Below are 23,612 nucleotides of genomic sequence, written 5' to 3' on the forward strand. Positions count from 1 at the left end.
AAAAGCAACAGATACACAGAGTAGAAGCTCTGGCTATGAGACTGCTGAGCTTCATTGGTGAAACTGCTCAGGCTTTTCTCAGTGTCTAACTGGATCCAGATGCCACTAGCTTTACAGCCCTTCTCTTATCCTCTTACAGCACAATGAGGAGAAGTTTAATGCAATGAGAAGCTGTATGTTAAAGGAAGAATTTAAAATTTAAATCATATTCAACTGATATATGAATAGACTGATGGTGAGGAAGACAAGCAATGCCTTCTCCACAAGAAAGCAAATTCTAGCTGATCTCAGCTCTGTCTTCTTGGCGTCTGAGGTAACAGGTTGTCTGTACAGATAACAACAGCTGTGTCTGGAGCTGTGACGGCCTGCTTGGGCATGGAGTGGGGAACGCCAGTGGGGGAATTTTTTCCTGCATGAATGTTTATGTGTGCATGGAACCAGGTGGCGACAAGTTCCCAGGCTGCATTCCTGACTTCACTTGGACTTCACTCTCTGAGCAGGCAGATATATGCAATATATGTGCTAATGCAAACTGAAGTGGAAAGACTACGTCTGTTGCTCTAACACTAAAAAGATACCATGGTCAAACTTTCAAATCTATTTACAGATAAATCTGTCGAGGTTAGAAAAGGTGGACACCTGTGTTAATTTGGTTTACAATTTAATTTGATTCCAGCCTGGTTACTAAATGTAAATATTTTTTCGTACTTTTTCTGGCACTTGTTATCATTTAAGGTTTAATCAACTACATCATAAAGTCAATAAGTCAGAGAGAAATCTGATAAAAATAATTGTGGGGTGTTTTACATCATTAAAAAGGTGCCCAGTCACATAATATGCATATACCAAAAACACCATAAACCATATGTTCATTTTAGAAATACAGCTATTTATATGGAAAACGGAAACATTCGTCATGATAGTGTTTACCTAGTCATTTTCTAATTGACTGCGGTAAACATTGTTATACTCCATTGCCATCTGCTGGCAGTACCAATGCATCAATCAGCGTCCCAGCTTTGGCTGCTTTTTCATGGAAAAACCAACATTCATCAAGTACTAAATATTTTTAATGGATTTATTTTTATGAACCCTAAACTAATTCCCTTGGTTTAACTTACTGACAATTATTGTCCCCTTGTGATCACCTTTCTTTCATAAATATCAACATCCACCAAACTCCTAGCAATCAAATCACCGAGTCAAAAATGGTTTTCTGAACCAATTTGGGATTCAACATGGCAAATATTACCAAAAGGTGAAGGATTTTCATGTCTGACTTTAAGATGCCAGAAATAAAATGATGAAACATGCCCCTAGTTTTCTTAGACTTGCAAATCAATGTTTGTTTAAAAGCAGACATGACTGTTAATATTACTTATTTTTTTCAGAAAACCAATCAAAAGTTGCAGATTTTAGAACAAAAGTTTTGCAATAATGACCTGAACCCAAATGACTAAGTTAGGGTCAATCAGTGAGAATTGTTGTGTGTTTTACCAAACTAACAGGGATACATGTTTCAGTTAAAAAGCCTGCCCCATGTTTAGACATCATTTTAGGCTTCATGGAAAATAAAGGCATTAACATTTTAAGCACTTTATAAAAACGTAAATTGTCACCAATGATAAAACAGAAACGAGGGGGGGTTGCACTGGTTATTTGTGACAGGAATGCACAGATCACCACATGTTTCTCTTCTACAGCTAAGCCCTAATGTTTAACTTTCTCCACTTTTCCCTGTGCATAAAGAGGCAATATTACTCAACCCACCTTTGGTGCAAAAGACCAGATACAAGCATGTGATTCACTTGGAAGCAGAGCGGACAGGCTCAAGAGAGACTTTTGGCAGGACCCCAAGAAGAATGTGGTCATACTGAGTAGGGTTACACAATTGGCCTGATTTTCTGTGCAGAGGAATTTAGCATGCTACAATGGAAAGAGTGCAGGTGAAAATATCAAAACCAAGTTGAGAGGAATACAAACATCAAGCTGGAAATGTTTAGGTGGCATATAATAATAAACTGAATATCACAGTGTTGGAAAAAGAAAGCTTTAACAGATGAATTTATAGTTGCATGCTAAAAAGTTGAGAAATGCACTCTTTACAGCAGGAAAAAGAAACTTTTTTTCCCAAAAATAGTTGGGATGATGTCTAAAAACCATAAAAAGATTGTAGTCATTAGGAAATCTATAAAGAAAAGAAAAGCAACATCAGAAAACCACTGGGTGTCACCCTCGAGCAGGACAATAAAACTCCAAAACAAACTCTGCTGTGGCAACATCATCACACAGCTACAGCTTAGATGGCTGTTTATGATTATAAAAAAGGCTCCAGGAACAGTATAAATAAACCTTATATATATATTGCATAAAGATACAGCTGTCCTCACAATTAATTAACCCCAATACAGTATTTTTGCTAGATTTAAGTGTATTTTTATTTTATCTTGTTTGCAAACAGATCAAATAAGAACTTGTAAAAACAGATAAAGGCACAATGAATGTCAACCTTTTTTAATATACCAGCTAAGGTGTTTTTTGATTACCTCTTTGAAGAGATTATTAAACTCATTCAAGATTACCACTCTCTAGAACATAGGCTTTGATTTTAGTCTCATAAAAAAAAATACTTTAGATGTGAACTGAACCATAACAAGCAGCAATAAAGCCAATTAAAAAGGTCTGCAATACTCATTTGCTCTATCTACAGCATTGGTCTATTTGTAACATGGTTTATGTGTCAAAAAGAGGCAATTTCCCTTCAAAAGCAAGGATATGGTTATAAAAAGATAAGAAAGACATTTAAAATTTTAAGATAATTTACAAGTTAAAAAGCCATTTAAATGATACCTGGGTACAATATATATAGGATGCCAACATGTCTGCTGTGTGGTATTTCATGTGAAAGGTGGAGAAAAATCCATTGGTGACAACTGAAGAACTACAAATGGGAGATTCTCAGGTTTCAGCCAAGAAAATAAGGCGCATACTGATAGATAAAGGCCCCTCTTGTGTCACAAACCATGATAATGATTGTGGACCTTGGGTCCCAATGTCTATTCTTTAAAGGCACACTATGCAACATTTTTCAGTTAATTAATGTGTTCCATAACGTTTTGGATGATTAAATGAGTCATTTCAGGTTGAACAAAGGTATTCTCGGCCGCCCTGGTGGTCTGTGGGGGAAATACCGCACTTGCAATTGTAGGAGCACCGACCCGCACCCACAGGCTCAGAAGTCTCGTGAGAGTCGGTCTTGCTTTACGGCGAGAACTGCTACACGCCCCCAGTTAAAAGCATGCTTGTTGCTAGCACAGTGGTGATCTTTGTGCAGTTATCATGGCGGAACCAGCGTGAAAACAGCAAAAGCCGATGTCGGAGCAGGCAAGAAAGAGGAAAAGGGCTCCGGACAGAGAGAGGAGTCGTACACGGGTGAACATCGGGCAAGCTTTTTCCGAATGGCGAGAGCTAAAATAAAAAGAAGGCTGCAAGGCTGACGCAGACCTCGCGTTTCTGCTGATGCGATTGTAAGTAACATTGGAATGGTTTCTCTCTCTCTGTGTGCATGTTCATACTTTCACTGTGTTAGTCATTCGTTGCGTTCGCCTGTCTGCTAAGCTCAAAACAACCACGCCTGGCTTGACGGAGAAACCAGGAGAACAGCTGTGCATATTTACGACAGTGCACTTTTACTTTCGCCCTCTGGGGGGAGGCTCGCTGGAAAATCAACACTGGTTGCATAGTATACCTTTAAATTAAACATAACCATTGGGTTGGAAGGTTTCCGGTTTATCTGCTGTTTGGACTCTCAAGCTTCTGCAACCCTCCCTCAGTCCAAGATGAGGACAAGGACAAGGCAGCCGTCTCTACCATTTTCCGTCATGGTTGTGCGGTCAATTCACACTTTCATTTGTTGTTCTAACACACAGCTATTATGGCATGCATTCAAAAACAATATATGACAGAACGCATAATATCTAATCAGACAACATATTTACCTCCCCTACTGGGCAATAACTATATCAAAGTTGTAGAACACCTCCATGTCAGTTCTCATGCCAACTCCAAGGCATGAGGGGAGTTCACTCCAGTATGCCAGAAACCACACGGTCAGACCACAAAGGTTTGGGGAAACTGTTCTCTGGAGAGACCAAATTTGAACTCTCTGGCCATGTGGATTAACAGTATGATCAGTGGAGGAAGAACCTATAAAGGCTAGAACACCTTGCCCACTGTGAAGCACAGGGAAGGGTCAGTCTTACTATGAGACCATTTCACAAGAACAGGAAATCTCTAGTGCTTGCAAGGTATATTTAATTCAATCATGTACTAGGAGATATTGAGAGTATGCAGTCAGTAACACTGCTTCAGCTGTGTTACTGACTGCAGTCCTAAACATACCTCCAAGATTCTCACCTATGAGATACCTTCAGATTTAAATTCGATAAAATATATCTGGCGGGATTTTTGCAAAAGTTCAAAAATCTAAATTTCCTTGTTGATTCGTGTCACATGAACCAATCAGTGACTGGAAGTAATTATGACGTGGTGTTAATTAGTGCAGCAGCTTTTTATTTAGTCAAAAACTAAGCACTGACTGCTGGTCCTGATATGGTAAAACTATAAATTCTCTTACTGTCTTTGTGTAACTGTTCAGACTGGTCATTAATTAGTGTGAAAACAAAGGGGAAATTGTTTCCCACATAGACAAGGCTTAATGAGGGGGGGAAATGATGATCGAAAGTGATGTGTCATCTGGCCAGGGACAATTGTGTTTTCAAGACAGAAAAAGGCTTCTGCAGAAATATTACAATCGTAGTGCAGAAAAATGATTTTTACAATCATCCCAAAAGTACCAAATATTTTAGCACCAGGCCAATATTTAATAAACTAATATGAGAGAAACGTATGGAAAATCCCAGGGCAATGTAACAACTCCAAGTAATAAATGTAATGACATGGATATAATAGAATAGCAATGAAGTGTCTAATGTCATAAATGTGGAGACATGGTTAAACAAGTCAGGGGACAAGCCACCAGAGGCCTGACAGCTGGACTCAGCAAACATTACTAAGAGTTACTCTTTAAATGTGTGTCAGTGTGTGTGCTCAACAAAAACGCACAGAAACACATGCACAGCAAGGAGGAATCATGGGAAGAGATTCTGGTGTCTAGACTCTATAGATTCCTCAACTTTCAGCAAAAAAAAAGATAATTAGTGGCTAAAAGGAATGTTTTTCATCAGACACACACACACACACTTGTCTTTATATATAGAGTGTCAACCCCGTCTATGCCCTATACCCTGACAATGACCCTAAAACTAACCACTATTAGTACATATTTAACCCTAACCTAAACTTAATTCACATCTTAATCCTAAATCTAATCATTCTGGAAAAAACGAAAGGAGAAGCAAATAGATTTTTACTTCTTGTCAATGCATGTATAATCATCAGCCATGTTATCAGGTAAAATGTGCTGCTACTGGGACATAATTTGCCTCATTATGGCCTTAAGTCCCATTAGCAGAAATTCATAAAGACATCGGAAATATTTGCACTAAATGTTTAGTGAAAAAATAGAATCATCCTGCAGATACCAGGAATGATACATTTAAACCCAAATAGTAATCCAATATTTCTATAATGTAAAAGAAGATGAGACCGTAGGGTATGATATGATTAATGTCATCACTGGGAGTTTCAGGAAGCAAAAAAACATGAAAAAAACATGAAAATCTTGCAATGTTTACGAAACTTTTTTAAAATGTGTTAGTCCATATCATTAACCTGTTCCCCACTAAAATGTTATAGTTTCTAAGTTGGACCAAGACACATCTGTAGTAAAAATGCCAAAGCTACCCATCCATTATTTTTTAAATTATTATTATACATTAACATGGCACCCGACCATTGGCGGGGCTGAAAGCTGATGGTAGCCAAAACAACTTATGATCAGTCTATACTTATCAAAGCAAACCAACATAAGTTAACACGCACAATATCTATATTTTCCAAACAAATCCCTGAAGACAGACCAGATTCTTATTAGGTTCCTTGCTGATTAAGCTATGTGCTTATTTATACATTATTGCAGTTTTAATGAGTTTATGGTTCTACATAATTTATGCATTAAATGGGTTTAGTAATGATTTTTATCTTTAGAGAGGAATCCTAGGTGAATGCAGAGACAAAAAAGAGAGCAAACATTCTATATTAGTCCTCTGTATTTGTACTTAATTATTGTGAATGCTTTTTTGCTGCATTTTTGAATTGAGTTTTTGGTTAACACACCAGCATTAAATCAAAGCAGAAAATTCCCCATGATGGCATCACTGCTACAACCATCAGGCTTAGCGGAGAACTGCTTGTTTCAGGGCTATTGAATTAAATCCCAGGAGAACAACACATCGCCTGATAGGGGTGGCCAGTGATTGGCTAGGGCTGGCCATGGCCCCCTGGCCACCCCTCTAGAGACGCCCCTGCTGCAGAGCCTTTATCTGGAATGGCTAGCCAGCATGGAGCTCTCCAGCCCTGAAAACTCTAAACGTACTTTTAAAAAAAGGCTTATCGTTGAGAAACTGACAAGAAAGATTACTTTTTTAGGTCATTTATTGCTTCACATCTTAAAGCTACTTTTTGAGACAAATTAACAATATAAAGATGATATTTGCACATGATCTTCCAATTACTCCACCTGTCGGTACCCCAATGCATTGCAGAATATCTTCCTGAACACAACTGAACCTCTTCAACAATCTTAGAGCAAATTTGAAATAAGGAGAGAAACAAATGTCTCTCTAGAACAGCGGTTCCAAAACTAGAGGCTGAGCAAATTTATTGGGCCGATTTTGGCATCTGGATCAATAATCAATATGTGGCCGTAATAAAAAATTCTATTTTTGCTGAAAGAAACTTTGGCTGTGCGCTGAGCTGCTCTGTCCCGCCCCTTCCCTCAGCTACAGCTACAGCTAGCGTAAGCATGGAGATAGATAGAGGGAGAAAGTATGCAGTTTACTGAATGATAAGCTGTGGTTTTGTAAAACTACACTAAAGAGTTTTAAGGTTTGTGGTTAAAAACTTCATGTACCAGAATATACAAAGATTTTTTCATCGGCAGGTTTTAACATTTTAAGCTAAAATGGGTATTTATAAACTTTTTCGCCATAGTTCATAAGAAAATATTTTAGTGCAGCAATAATGATCAGAGCTCTTCCAGCTTTTTTTTTATTTTTTATTTTATAACCTTTGGAATTTAACTCCCTTGATATCTATTTATTTTTCATATGCAGAATGTCTGCAGAAGCAATGACAGCTTACAAGTAGTGACCCCCCCCCAAAAAAAAACTCCTGGATCAGCTTTTGTAATTGGTTGATGCTCCGGGGTCCAGCGGCAAAAGTTCACTTTGATGAACTCCAGCGTCAAACAATCAGATGCGCCGCTCCCGACGCTCAAATGAGCTGCTGGACCCCTAGGCGCTGACCCCATAGACTTTTTAATCCCCCAACACCTCCGGTGTGAACGCAGCTTCAGAGCACAGTTTAGTTTTTGACTAGCAAGCCAGTGGTTATAATATTTAATGTCTTTAAGCTTTTAAATATTCCAAATATGGATCACTGGCTAAAACAAAAAACTATCATTGTATAAACAGAGGAACCAGGTTGTAAAAAAAACCCCACACAAATCAAAAGCGATGCCGTTGGGATTGACCCAGATACTGCAGATTCTCCAACAGGCATCAATATTACTAAGCAACCTAACCGACCCAAGCTAATTTCCTGGTGGAATGAGCTGCTCCATCTGTAAAATGTACGATCCCGTACCCTTTACCAGCCAAAGCTGTAAAACCTCAACTTTGCACCGCCACTTTGACAGTGAGGCAGATTGAGCTAAAAATGTCATGGCCAAAAGCTATCAATGATGCACAAGTGCAGCATGAAGATGAAATAAAGGAACTACTTAAAACGTTTTACTTTCTACAAAAATGTTTTGGAAGGTATTACATCCTAAAAAATATATTCTTCTTTTAACCACTCAGTTCAGTGAGAAAAATAGATCAAACAAGGGAAAGAGCAAGAGAGAGCAGCTGAAACAACAGCTAGGAAGATAAAAGGTGGAAAATGAAAGCGACATATTAATCTGAGGTTTGATTAGCACCACATAAGATCTGTTGTCATTAACTATTAATCCCCCCCAAAATGTTTAAATCAACCCACTTTTAATCATATAAAGGGAGATTCCTCCCCTCAATTTCAAAAGTGAATTTCAGGCACTGGTTATGTGGCTTAAATAATACAAAGAAAAATTCCCTATCAAACCATTAGCGCAGACCTTAAAAACTGACAAAAAGCATGATGACTCCATGCTTTGAATAAGATCTATTCCGGCTTTGCTATCTGAATGCCAAAGTTAAAAATCAATGCTCACTGGACAAGCAGGATTTCTGCTACACAGAATTTATCATAACAAACCACCACAGCAAAATACCGAAAATAAAGCTGCCACTTCTTCAGAATAACATGTTTTCACATTATATTGCACACTTTATATTTATCATAATCAGAGGGCTTGAAATTTCAAGTATTTTAAATATCATGAAACATGAAAATGTACTTTAAAAAAAAAAAATTGCAGAGGGCTGTGGGTGATAAAAAAAAAAAACATATTTTGGCCATGCAGACCATTTGGCTGCCTGAAGCAATAACCAGGTTTCTTATGGGAGTTACTGTGAGCATACTGTAAATCAGGGGTTTTTAAAGTATGAAAGGGTGAGCCCCCCTCCAGGGAGCACAATGCCTGCTGTGCCCCCCCCCCCCCCCCCCCCCAAATAATCAACCCACACACAAACAAATGCCACTACAAAACACCTTGTAATTGCTTTTATTTTAGAACCATCTCATCTTTTAAAATGACACTATCTGAATGAAATTTAACGCATGAACATTTTAAAACATTTCCTCCCATTTTAATTATTTTATCGGGGCCTTTGTATGGCAAATACGCCCTTTTTTCATTTTTCTAATGATAAGAACAACCCCAAACTCACTTTTCAACTGTTTTCTCAAACAAACGTTACATCTGAGATTCTGAGTTTAATGTTTGAGATACCAACAGTGTTTTCACATCTTAACAAAAACATTTTGATCAGATCTTCATTGAGAGCTGTGGAAATTCAGTCCCTACTGACAGCCAAAAGTGCGCAAGTGACACGTCACTCATCCTCTGTTTCAAGTCCATGTCACAGCTCAGCTCAGCCAGAGCCTCTTCCTCTCCTGCTGAAAGTTCATCTTTGAGTGTCACGGGGAAGGAAAATGGGTTTCTCACCCACTGGTGTGCCATTGTCTCCTCTCCAAAATACTCTCCAAACTGCGCGCGCATCCCCTCCAAATGCGCACAGACAGCCTGCTGTAAAAACTCCACCTTCAGCCCCGCTATGGCCAAATCATCCTCTAAGATAGGAAACATTTCCACTGATCCCCGCTCCACACGCGCACCCAACAGTTCCAACTTTGTCCTAAATCCATATTTATTTTTTCCCTCGCATCGCGCCTCCCCTAATGTGCTCTGGCGCCCCCTAGGGGAGGCGCGCCTCACACTTTAAAAACCGCCGCTGTAAATTGTGCAAAAGCCTTGAGATAAAATACGAATGACATATGTTGATTTCAAAAACAGAAAAAGGAAATTAAGCTTAATTTAAAGGAAAATGAAATTAAAGCTATAAAAATGCTGCCATTGCCATGAGTTGTGTCTCATGGTGAGCTAGTTTATCTGTTATGTGTAATCATTTAAGAAAATGTGATGAACTAATGTCACTCCGAACTATGGAAGCCCAAGGAGAGGATTAGTAGGGAAAAAAATCTTAATTAAAAAAATAAATTAATTAAAAGAAATCACCCAAAAAAAAAATAATCTATTAATCGATAAGGTTGATTAATCACCCATCCCTACTTATTACTGCTTTTATTTTTAGATGAATGTGTTAAAATATTTTCGGAACAAAAAAAGGGGGCCCGAGGAAGACCCTGAGGTACTTTTAGATAGAAGGTGTAAAAAAACGGTGTCACTGGAGGAATCATTTAGGTATTTCTGTCCAGGAAGTTGTATATTTTACATCTTCTGAGAGCATTGTGTTTAACTCTAAGTAAAGGAATTCAAAACAGATCATCTATGTATGAAACACTCAAACCAACTAGTCTGGCCCAACAACCATGCCACATTAAAAGTTACTTAGATCCCTTTTTTTATTTTCCTAGTGTGATGCTCGATTTGAACTTGGCCAATATGCATCTCCTGAGATCTAGATGCCTTAATGTATTCAGCTACTGCCACAATCTCATTTAGATACCATGATATGTTTGCACCATGAACCATGTGTGGTGCATTCCTCGCTTGATGCCATTTCTATCTGTGACTTTTCTTTCCATATGATTATTCCCTAGTTCAAGACTGATATATAATGACATAAAACGGGACTTTATCTCCCTTGGCTCCACAGTTTTGGTTAATTAACAATACTGAATGGTTTGCTTACCCAGCGCTCCAAAAATATTTCTTAATATGTCTAAAATTAAAGTTCTCAAGGGAGAAAATAAGCAACAGTGTACCTTTTGTGATCAAGCAAAGGCATGTCAGAGGTCTTTGCATTTCCTGCCACCCAACTTGTCTAGCTGGCTTAGCAACACAACCAGAGATCTTTTTCCCCCAGAAATACTTGGGTTCAATGCAAAATAAAGCAGAAGCCAACTGCATGAAATAATTCTCACTTTGGCTGTTCAATCATGTTTGGGAAGGGGAGTAAATACCTGATATACATTATTTGTTCTTCATGTCAAATATATGAAATAAAAAAATAAGACATGCATATTACAATCCTAAAACGGACGTTAATAAAACATTTGGCGGCACAAAAGGAAATGGCAAAAGGACATTTGCTTAAGAGACCCAAACTATGATAAACTGTATTGACATGGTCATCAATGCTAAATAAATAGGGCCTCTATTATAAACACTGCATCTTTTCACAGGTAAAGCTGTAAAAAAACTGGTTACATGTTACATGAATACTTAAAGGGATTAAGAGAATAAAAAAACTTAGGAATATTTCTGTGGAAGGCTATCTACATGACAGATGTATATGAACAGAATAAAAAAAGAACCTTTAATTTCTTTGTTTTTTCTTTTACGTTTTTCATTCAAGTGCATTTAAATCCTCACAAAATAAGCTAAGTATAATTCAAATTAGCCGCAAACACCTTAGGATCGTTCCAAGTTCTGGAAGACAATCAGAGGGCTTTAAAATAAATAGAAGTGGCCCTTTTAAATTTAAGCATTATTACCAATTTATCACTATGAAAATAATAAAACTAAACTTCTATGAGCAGCATTGAAACCACAGTCTGCTGCTGCGCTGTGATGTTTAACATCCAAGCTTAACAAGTTTGCAGGGTCCGCTGAACTTGTTCTTTTTTCTTTACATTAGTCTGATATTGCATAAATGTTTAATAAAAGTTTTCTAATGTAAATTTCCTTAAATAAATGTCCTGCTCTGTGAGAACACGCCTTTGCTTTTGGTTCACCCAAATCAGGTGATCCCACGGTTATGAGCAATTACAGTCCAATTCATAATCTTTAAGTTCTAGCAAAAGTGTTTGACTCATTTATATCCATCCAATTAAAACAAAGAACACTGTACCATCACAACAACCTTAAAAGTAATAGACGTTGTTAAAACAGCTCTTTAAAGTACACATGCACGTGTGACATTAATAGACCTATCAAGGACATTTGACACCTATCAAGGACAGCTCCTTAACGAACCGCATTCAGTTTGTTGACTTTAGCTCCTTTTTGTCAGATCGGGTCACACTTAACAAGGGCTCCAACAAATGTCATTTATCACCTTGGTTCTTTAAAAAAAAAAAACTCTAAAAAAGTTTTGATAAGTTTAACCTCATATGTCCAAATGTGTTCTTTTGAAATGTCTGCTTAAATAACATGCCCCAATTAATATTTTAATAATGTTAGTATCAAAATAAAGTCATTTCTTGGTACAATCCACCAGTAGTGTATGCATAAACACAGCTGCTATGGTTTCAGAGAATATGGAAGTGTAACATAGATTTTTTTTTACCTTTTGAATTTAATACATTTTAAGTTACATAGACGGTTTAAAAATAAAATACATAACGCCGTAAACTTTAACTAAACAAAAGATTTAGATCAGCTTGTGGACATTAATTGTGCAAAGCTTAATGAGGCTGAGAAAATGTAATGGGTTGTCTGCTCCTTGTACATTCTTAAACTTTATATCTTAGTCAGCAGATTCCTATAAAGGAGAACAATAATAATCTTAATGCATTTTTCCTGGAAAATAAAATGTAAACATAAAATACAAACAATGATCCTTATAGTAAGGATCTTGTTCCATTTGGAAAGCAATCCTCCCACAGAATGACTGCCGTCGCCATGTTTCAGGGTGGTGCTGGTTTGTTAGAAGTGACATACTGTTAGCTTCTCACAACACATTTATTTTGCATGACCAAAAAATCTGAATAGTTTGTTGATATTGTGCATTTTGTTGTTGCAACAGGTACACTCTGTTGTTCAATACTAAAATATTTGAGATGGTAATTGTCCTGCAACTAGACTGCAATCATAGACTCTTAGGCAAAAAATATAATTTATTAACTAGTAAATGTTTAACATAACAGACATTTTAATTGAATTGGGTCTGGTAAGGTAAAATAGCTTGCTTGATATTTTATTCAAATGCGATATTAGAACAAGCTGAAAATAAACAGGAAACATAAGAATGATTCTTAAATATCAGAATGGGTGCTAGCTAGCGGGTGAGCTCACAAAAAAGAACATAGACAGGTCTTTGCTTGTCCCCTTTTCTGCCTGTGTCTCTTTACCAGGCAGCTGCAGAGGTCTGAACCTGCCTGAGAAGCAGCATGGCGGCTGGTTTAACAGGTCAAGGCTCACAAGAGGGAGAGAAAAAAGAAGAAATCATAAAGCTGTTGGTGCACCCCTTGCACTGTGACTCACATCCCCTCTAATGGCCTAACCTGCTCATCACAAGGGAAAGTGGAGAGAAAGAGAAAACAAAATGCACCACTGCTGACCTTTTTAACAAACTTATGTTCTTCTGACCTCCACTCACATGCCTCTGTGTTAAACAAGATTTATGCTGGTCAGTTGATAAACTTCTCCTACAAAGGCAATCACTTTTCTTTGAAAATATAGATTAGCTTAAAATACTAACACCGTTTTATGGAGGAAAGTTTTTCCACAAAAAAAAAAAAATTAAACAAGTGGTAAATAATTTTAACAGCTGAATTAAGTGTTTTGCAATATTTTTGTATGTGAATTTGACACCCTACTGGTGATTATTAAACTTGGGCGTAAAAAAATGGGTAATAAAGAATGTGTAATAAGTTTAGAACATCTTAAGCCTAAAGTGTAAAAGGAAAGTACAACCATTTTAAAGGGAGGACGGTTACAGGTGCTTGTAAACAACAGGACACTGTTGAATATTAATCTCTGCTGCCCTGATATTGAAATGTTGGTAGTTGGTTTTCATCCATATCATTTGCCCAGAGAGTTTACCAGTATTCTTTTGGTAACCATTTACATTCCTTCTGCTGTTGCATCAGTTTCATTGTTGCTAAACAACAGACAAAAACAGCCAAATGCATTTATGGCAATAACCGGTAAATTGAATCACACCTCACTCGCTTCTACACCTCCAAAGCTCCAACACTATATCGGCTGCTGTACCAGAGAAAACAACTTTGGATTTGTTTAATGCACATGCAGAGGACTCATACATCTCTACAATAAGACCTGCTCTAGGGAAATGGGATCACAACATTTTTTTTGCATTTTTCTGCACAGTGAATAAGCCTCTTTAAATGAAACAATCTATATTAAAAAGAACTGTAAAAAGATGGTCACATGAAGCTGAAAAAGGTCAGAAAAGTTGTTTTGAGGTGACAGAATGGAATGCACCGAGTCAGCCACATGGAGAGGAGATCAATGCAATGACTGAGTGACTAATTATATAATCTCTGTGTAGATACCGACGTCCCCACCCCAACAGTAAAAGGTTTATCGAATAATAATAATCATTATCTCTGGATCACCGGTGATCTGAAGGAATAATAACCAAAAACATGATTCAAAACAAAGAAAAAGAACATAGAACCACAGAATTAAAATAACCAACATTAATTTGAGCAATGTAAACATAAGGCTATAAATGCATTCAAGTTTTGTGGTAGTGATTTAGATTATTTAACATGCGGCTTAAATAATAAAAAGAAAATACCTACCAAACTGTTAGCCCAAGCCTTAAAAACTGACTCCATGCTTTGAATAAGCTCTATTCCGGCTTTGCTATCTGAATTAGATTAGATATTTTTTTGCCTTGTTGGTATTGCTGCTGATCCCAATACCAACCACCCAGAGGTCCATTTACAGCTTTCATATATATACTAAAACTTTTATTTATCTATTTGTTTTACTCATCATACTGCTTTAAGGAGATGCTTGCTGTGAGACTCCACTGTCTGCTGGAGGTGAACAGTGCTGCATCCCTGAAATAGTTACACCTTGTGAGGAGAGTCTTTAACTGCTGGTCCTTTACTCCATGATTAAATCATTTTTCTGGTTACGTTTTTTCCTGAACATCATTCTCGTGCAGGAGAGTATAATTCTGCACTGCTTCACCTGCAGTATTTTTTTCCTGCAGTGTGCCTCAACGACTCATCATACTCCATCATGTGCTCATTATTAAATGTCAAACTGTATAAAAACAAAAGTTCCCATGACAGTAGGGCTAGGTAAAAAAAAAAAAGATTTAATCGATTTTGAATCGCTTCTTTTACATATTTGCAAAATCGATGTCTAGGGAATAAGATTGATTAGTTTTATAGTGACGTGGGTGACGTTCACATTCAAATGAGCAGGAAAGATGCACTCAAGCTTACTTCAAGCTTGACAGCTGCAAATATAGCCAATAGGGTTGTCAAAAGTATCGATACTCAAAAAAGTATCGATACTGAAACGTTGTATCCAGATACAATACTCGTTTTTAAAAGTATCGATACAGTGCCACCACCAGTGGCACCTAAGCAATCATTCATCTAAAGTACAGAATAGAGGACAATGCACTTTCAGAACACTGTGTGATTGAATAATTCTACGCACTTTTCAGTTTTAGACATTTTTTTTTGTAAGAGGTGCAGCTGCTGAGAATTATTTTTGTTTCATAACCGTTTTGGCTAGTGTCATTGTTATGTGTGCAAAGCATAGCCAAGGAAGGAACACTTCATTTAAATTTTTAAGTTTTTTATCAAGCTTGCTTAATATTGTGCACAGCATACAACCTTTATTGTATTTATTGTATTTTATTTATTAATGAAAATATTTCTGTAGAATTTTGGAGTCTTTGTTTTTATCCTTGTGGTATCGAAAATGGTATCGAGTATCGAATATTTTCCTTAGTATCGGTATCGAGTTGAAAAGTTTAGTATCGTGACAACCCTAATAGCCAATAGGTGGACTGAAGAGTTTTTCACTTTTCACAAACATGTTTGCACTTATGAGACAGTTTTGACCCCATCTCAAGTTTAAATTGTCTGATTTAAAAGTTTGCACTTTGTGTTTAATGTGACAGGAAAAATTAAAAGACATGAGTATTTTGAGCTTTAAAACTTAACTGAAGACCCAACTGTGACAAGAAGGGACAAAGCTGACTGTACTTCCTAAGGAAGCTTATGTCCTTCAGTGTTTGCCCTAAGATGCTGAATATTTTCTATAAACATGTTATGATCTCTTCTGCTATCATTTGGGGTAACAGCATTAAAGACAATGACTTAAAGAACTTAAAGAAGTTTAAAAAGAAACCCAGCTCTGTTCTAGGAACTCCTATAGAACGTCTGAATAAGATTTCACAAAGAATAATTGTTCAGAAAATGAAGAACATTATGGACAGCTGCAAACATCCTCTTCAGAAGCCTGTTAAACAAAAAGTTACACAAAAGAAGCCTGTTAAACAAAAAGTGTCTTTCATGAGAGGCTTCTTCAGATCTGGTACAAAACAAACTGCTACCTGCTTCCTGCCCATTGCTATTAAGATCTATAACACCTCTGGAAAAAAAGCGGAGGAGGGAATTACATCATTTAATTTCCCTTTGGGATTAATACAGTGATTCTGAATTGAACTAAATCTCTCAATGGCATCACTAGCAGTGTCCTGTTCAACTGAGGGGAAATTCTACCATTTTTAAATGGTGCTAAGATGTTATTAGACAGGAAAAGGTTTAAGATCATCAATGAGAAAAAAGCAACTGTTCAGGATGGACACATTTAAATTCCTCTTCTCCAGATGGTGAAAAGAAAAACAAGAAAAACCTTTTGATTCTATTCTATATCTTCACATCTTGACTCTTGACAACTTTCCATATCTATAAAATAAAACATATGATGGGAGGAGTTTGTTTTTATAAATTGATATCTAAATTATTTAATTGACGTAAGGGTTATTTATAAAGGAATACATCTTTGAATTTGGAAAAGGAGGGAAGTTATTGTAGATCTGAACAAAACATCTAAGAACAGCAATTTCAGAAATGCCTGGCATAGCACATATGTACACTATACTGCTAAAAGTATTTGCTCACATGCCTTGACTTGCATGTGAACTTAAGGGGAATCCCATTCATAATCCATAGGGGTCAATCTGCTTTTAAATTTTAATTTAAACAGCTTTAACTCTTCTGGGGTGCCTATCCACAATGTTTAGACATGTTTATGATGCTTTTTTTTTTCCTCCAAAAAAAAACATTTTTTAAAGTCGTGGACTGATGAACAAGAAGGCCTGACACTCAGGTTATCATACAATTTCATCCCAAATATGTTCCATCAAGCTGAGGTCCAGACTCTGAGAGGGCCAATAAAGCTCAGCCTCACCTACCTTATGTCTTTATGCACTTTGCTTTGTGTCATTTTAAAAGAGGCTATATCCAAACCTTTTGTCCTGAAAATGGTTGGAGCATGGTACGAAATCTCTTGGAAGTCTTTTCACTTAAACTAAAATGCCAAGTCTAGCTCCTGAAAATAACCCCACATCATCCCAAATCCACCAGACTTTACACTTGACCCCATACAGTCAGACCAGCACCGTTGCCTGACAACCTCCAATTCCAGACTCACTCTACAATCAGATTGTCCGATAGGAAAGCATGATTTATCAGTGCAGAGAATGTGCCTCCTTTTCTCTAGTCCAGTAACAGCTTACTTTAAACAACTGCACCCGAACTTTTGCATTGCACTCTGGGAAGTATGGTCTGGATGCAGCTGATCAGCCTTTAAAACCCATTCCATTAAACTCTCCACAAACTGGTGTACAGGCAAATTTGACTGCTATATAAAGTTTGAAAATATGCAGCAATTGACATTGCATAAAGTGATTGACCTCTGCACACTATGCTTCTTTTATGTAATCTACCAACAAAGCACTAAAAGTTCATGATGGACTGAACTTGTTGCACAGTGACACGTTCTTTCACAAATATTTGTCAAAACAGTCTGTGTACTAAGGCCCAAAAAAAAAAAAAAAAACAATTCAATGAATTCATTTAGATTTTTTGTAATAAAAAAAAAAAAATTATAGATTTTTTTTGTTTCCCCGGAGTTTCTGTCGCTGCAGTATTACTCTCAGGCTGCAGTTTGGAAAGCGACAGCGTCACACGAAACAGGAAACAACATCGTAACTACAGGTTTGTTCTCAAAAAAAGGAATAAAATCATCTGTTGCTTGGAATTTCAGAGCTCAAAGTTCTCCACCGTTGTTGCGGTTTTCCGGAGTGCGGCAACTGCAGGTGGTTTTGTTTGTTTTTTTTCGGGAGGGGAAAATAAACATGTCAACATGGGTCTCATAGCAACACCGGGGAAAACTGACTGCTATGATTGGGGGGGATCTGAAAAAAAAATTGCTAATTGAATTAAAATAAAAAGAATAAGAGATTTTATTTTTAGGCCATACCACTCAGCTCTACTGCCGATTTTAATTGTTTGGATGGCTGAACAAATGCCTTTGGCAAAGTAGAGTATCTATTCAATCGTTCTTTGACCGTTTATGACCTGAAGACAGTTAGTCAAATAAGTTACAAGCCAGTTGCTCACTTGTTTTCTGCACCCCTACATGCAGCAGCCAATGCATCTGTGAGATGCAACACTCACAAGCAGTCCAACTATATAGTCCAAACATTGAACAGTTCCTGAGCAAGGCTGTGCTATTACTTGTCAGATTTTTACAGGGCTCGTTTTTAGCGGATCTGTAAAGCATGCTCTCCACAAGTCATGACATAATAGACTGCTCAGACAAGTTTTACCGTCCACCTCCTCCAGCCCAAATTTGTTACAGCATGCTGATGAAAATTTAAATTAATCTATACATTTATATAAACATCAGTTTGACAGGTCCAACAATCAATTAATTACTTTATTTAAAAAATTGAAAAATTCTAATTAGAAGTGAAACCGTATTGCTGCAGAAATTATCTTTAGTCATCTTTAATCAAAGATGAATTATAAAAGACAGTCTTCAGTGAATTTATAGCTGTAACCTTACTGTCTGCTTGCTATACCCTCCCAGCTTTTAAAGTAAGCATGATAACAGAAATAACACTAAAGCTCTAACAAGAGGCTTATAGTAAATCAGCCAAACAAATTTAACTAATATCATCTCCAGGTAAGATTTAAAATGTTTGGCATCATTTTATAGCTTTGCAGGGCACACTGCGGCTCTAAGCCTGCTGTGTCACTAAATATGAAAAGCTGATAATATGGGAAAGCAGTACTTCCAGGTTGAAAAGGCTCTGCGAACGGAATAGAAAACTATAAAATAAATCACTCAAACAAAACACTGACGGGAGTGAAGTTAGGCAGCTGACTGTAGCAGAAATGGAGTAATTCATTGAATCATAACATACATTTATTGCAGATTTAACGTCTCTCAGCCCTAGTTATAGTGACTTACACTTCTATTGCTCTTCAGGAGGATCTTAGTGCCAGGTTTTAACAGAAAAAGAATAAGGTTTGCTACCTTTATTAACCCATGGAAGTTCTTTTGGCAGCTTAATTGTGTTCTTGGCAGCAAACTGAGGTTAGATGTGTCACTCAAATAATACTGTGGGCTGCACAATGATGAGAAAACCTGTTATTGCGATATGTTTGTTGAATTATTTTATTAAATTTACTAAAAACTAAACTAAAAACAGTTTGTCTTTAAGAAACTAAAATAATGCATCAAAAGTAAACATAAGAAAATCAATGGACGACCAATAAATAGAAGGAGTGAAACATTTCAGCGCACAACTCTAAATTTGCAATATTTGCTTTAAAACTAAAGATAATAAAATTAGCTAAACCTTTCTTCTGATTAAAAATTTTCTTCATTCAAGCCTAAATCTAAATATAACTTGTGTGCATCAAGTCAAGGTTCAATGGAACTAACGCTACAGTCACATCGCAGGCAGATGAGAATCATATCAAACTTGGTCATGGCAGTCAGATCTTTTCACCACCATGAATCTGCATATAAATGTGGCCTGAGTGGATTCTTATTATCTGGGTGCAAAACTTTAGGCCTATTCAGGCTATTTAGGCCAGATATTTGAATTGAGAAAGCCTCCTGGAGGGGTAGCGAAACGTCTTCAAATCTTGGAAAACAAGTCCAGTGGATTGTTTTTTAAAATTTTAGGGAATGACTATGACCTGGATGACTGAGAATCTTCATCAGCATTAGGCCTATTCTACACTAACATGAACAATTTATATTTTCATTATCGGTTAGGAAATAATTGCGACAACTAAACACAACTAAAGAAGCCTGGCCCTTTGGTGACACTGAAACCACACTAAAACCTCTGACAAAAACATCAGGCACGTGCAGACAGCTAATACAAGGTAAACACTGCAACATGGCGGCAAAGAGGCGAATGCTACAGCTGGAGCTATGACGTCACTGTTTAAAAACAAAGACACGGTTCGCATGTACACACTAAGTTTGAAATGTTTCCACGTGGGGATGCCGTTACAAAAATGATCATATATGGTCCCCCACAATACTGGATCTGTTTGGGTGAGATATCACAGTAACTGCAAACAAAATGTGCAAGGATAGTCAATTGTGTCATTATAAAACAGTTTGCTGTTTAAGTATGTGACTGTAGACTTATGCAAACGTGAAGCATAAAACTTACAGACATCGACTGGATGTTTATGTTTGCAAACAATTTCAGGCTTTAGACTCTTGTATAATGTTATGATCTTACCGTGTCTATCGAAAACATTGCAGGGCTGGCTCACATGGCGTGTTGAGTCTCTCTTTCCCCCCTTGATGAAAGCAGGCAAACTGGGTCTCCTCTGGTCCCCTACAAATTTCCCCGGCTGCTGCCCCATAAGGGCAGGGTGCCAGGCTGCAGCCGGGACTATCCAAGCTGGTATCAGTTGTTCCCCCTTCGACAGTTTGGTATCAGACAAGCAGAGGATCAGGGGAACACAGGAGACCCTTTCCCAGGCTCAGAATGTCCCTTCTGAGAGAACGGGTGATTCAGGTCACCTGAGCAGATCAAAGTTACACCAGTGTGTCTCCGCGTGTCACACATTAGAGGAGTGTCTGTGCTTCACAACAGAAAACAAGACATTTCAGGGGAATCTGAAAGAAAAATAAGAGGATTTACGACTCAGCAGTTATATCAATAAAGGGGAAATAATTTGCTGCATCAAAGCAACTTAACCAGAAAAACATATTTATCTGAATTTAAAAAACAAAAATAATTTTACATTATCCAGCATGGTAGCTTGCTGGATGTAGTTTTAAAACGCAGTTGCCTAGATTAGAGTGACATCCATGCCTGAACTTTGTTTTTGTTTTTTTACTGGAAATATTCCAGGAAGTAAAATTCCTCTTCACTGCAAGTTTAACAAAGTATGTTGACATTTTATAAGTCATCTTTCAATCAACTTACAGCAAGTGCACAGCAACAAGTGGGATATACTCTATGACGCATACAGCTAGGGAAAATTCAGGAAACTCCAAAACGTTCTCTGGCATCTCCCTGACGATTCTTTAACTATAGTAAAGGTAAACTTTGAAGAAAATAACAGGAGGAAGCAGAAAGACGTTGTTAGCTAAAAATATGAATGTTTGGCACTGGTTCTTATTCTGGTCCTCATGGACCACTGCATGTTTGAGATGTAATTCTGTTGCTGCAAACTTGATTGAAATGTGTTCACCGAATTGAGAAAAAAAAAAAAAAAAAAAAAAAACAAACTAAATCAGATGTGTGGCAGCAAAGAGACACCCAGAACCAGAGTTGAGAACCACTGATCTAGAATATTCCAAAACTATAATGACAATAAATTATTTTCAGGCTCAAAAATGTCTAAGTAAACAAAAAACAAACAGGCCATAAAAGACAATTTCCTTATTCTAGTTATACAGTTAGTTTCATGTGGAGGATTTATAGACACATTACATTTGTAGGCCCCTTTCACCAAGAAGATAATCAAGTCATCTGCTTAATAATCATTTAATTAAGATAAAGGTTAGAAATGCTACATTTTTTAAGTCCTATAGGTTTGGAAGGACTATGACCATAAAGCTGTAGTCACATTGTTGTTTCGAATTTATATCCATAAAGATAAAAGTGACAAAGATTTTAAATACTCAACCTGATTTGCTGTAATTCTTTCAAAAAAACTCAAACACAAATGCACCAAAAAAAAAAACATTTGTTAAACAGCAAAATGACTCTGAAAAAATTTTTTTTTCAGAACTTTTAATGTGATTTCCTAAGAACAGCAAATATATATATATATATATATATATGTATATATATATATACACACACATACATACACACACATATATACACATATATACACACACATACATACATACCAATACATACAGAAAAGAAGAAATATTTAGCCTGTTTATTGCATCTCTACTATTAATCTATTACACCTTAACAAACAACTATTTGCACATAGAAATTGTTATATAAGCATAAAGCCTATAAGAGTTGGTAAATATATGTATGAGTTTCGGTTTGTAACGCCATCTAGCAAGCTGCGGTAGATAAACAAAAAAATCTGGGAAATAAAACTTGTTAAAAAATTACTAATTTGAAATTATTTGTTATTTTAAAAACAAATAGCTTTTCATTTCCTTCGTCCCCATTTCAATTCAGATATGGTTTAAAAACATTTAGTATGTTTTAGAGGATTTAAGAACCTTTAAATCTGCAGTCATTTCATGTATCCAATTAAAACAGACGTTATATACGTTGAACCATCAGGAACTGGCAATAATATAAGATAGAAAACAAAAATCACTACTTGGAAACAACCAATTTTGTTTCTAAAAAGGTCACCCAGAGAAGATAACTTACATGGTCACAGGAACACCTAAATTGTTGGTTAGTCGGAGCCATGAAAGCTAACCCAGGTCTGCTGGTGGTATGCAGCGCAGACCCGAAATCCACATCGAGTCCAAACTTGGTCCTTGCTGCCTCCCGACAAAAAAAATAAAAACCCGGACAAGTGCACTAAAACGTCTCAACAAATCCGTCTGATAAACATACATTCCCACTTCGCAGCTGGACTTTCCAAAGCCAACGCGCTGAGTTAGTTTCCAACTTCCGTGTCCACTTTTCCCGTCTTGCGGAGCTTCTCCCCCTCTGGAACCCGGAGTGGAGACGCTTCAATCAAGGAGGCGAGGGGAAGTTCGGGGAAAGGAAAGACAGCCACTCTTTCTGCAAGCCCTCTCCAACGCTCACAGCCACCGAGCTCTTCGACACCGCCTTCTCGGTTTGCGTACTTATTCATCGCTTTCAAGTGAAATCCGACGCTGTAAACTTTGGCCGAGAAGCAGTTGTTTCGCTGAGGCCGCCATACTTCTATACGCAAGGTGGTTTACAGAAATATGTGTGGTGGGCTGGGCGACGTGTGACGTCATTTGCGTGCGTTGGGAGCTGGTGGGGATTTACAATTGTTTATAGTTACGGTAAAATTATTCAGATACAGTTAGAAAACTACAGCTAGAAAATCAACTAATTAATTATCTGTAAAACTACTGAAACTTATTCAGTGGCGTTAAAAACAATAAACAATTGTTAAAGTATTGTATGAAAACCTGGTTATAACCGCCATGCTGCTTGACAGGATTGTATTTATACCCCAACAAATGGCAGATTTCAACATAATGGTGAGACGTTTAAACACGACACAGTGGTACTTTTAATTACTATGTTAATAAAGATGTTAAGTTCATTAGACGATTGGTAAAAAAATACACTCATAATATGTTTCAAACCGCAATAAAGACCTTAAAAAACGATGTATTTGAGTATTTTATTTTTTATGCTACAACTTGGAATTATGGGTAATCCGGAGTGTAGATTAAAACATAACCGTTACGTACAATGTGTTAGTGACAGAGTACGCCAAAAAGAGGTACTTAACCGGATTTCAGAAAAGAAAAAGGAAAGAAGAGCAGCTAGAAGAGCAGCTGGAAGACCGGAAAAACTTCCCAA

The 23,612-nt window shown here is 37.1% G+C and overlaps 1 protein-coding gene across 1 annotated transcript in view; it reads right to left on the bottom strand.

The window, feature by feature from the left end:
- abl1 (c-abl oncogene 1, non-receptor tyrosine kinase) overlaps nt 1-23,010 on the bottom strand; it is a 50,341-nt gene extending 27,331 nt beyond the window's left edge. The window contains exons 1-2 of the mRNA XM_038282045.1: nt 22,470-23,010; nt 20,346-20,728 (exon numbers count right to left, since the gene is read on the bottom strand). Coding sequence (XP_038137973.1) covers nt 20,346-20,472 — 127 coding nt within the window. The 5' untranslated portion in view covers nt 20,473-20,728; nt 22,470-23,010. The remainder of the gene's footprint in view (nt 1-20,345; nt 20,729-22,469) is intronic.
- Between the last annotated feature and the right edge of the window lie 602 nt (nt 23,011-23,612).

The sequence above is a fragment of the Cyprinodon tularosa genome, unplaced genomic scaffold, assembly GCF_016077235.1.
Source record: "Cyprinodon tularosa strain WSP-4 unplaced genomic scaffold, ASM1607723v1 ctg179, whole genome shotgun sequence".
Lineage (NCBI taxonomy): Eukaryota > Metazoa > Chordata > Actinopteri > Cyprinodontiformes > Cyprinodontidae > Cyprinodon > Cyprinodon tularosa.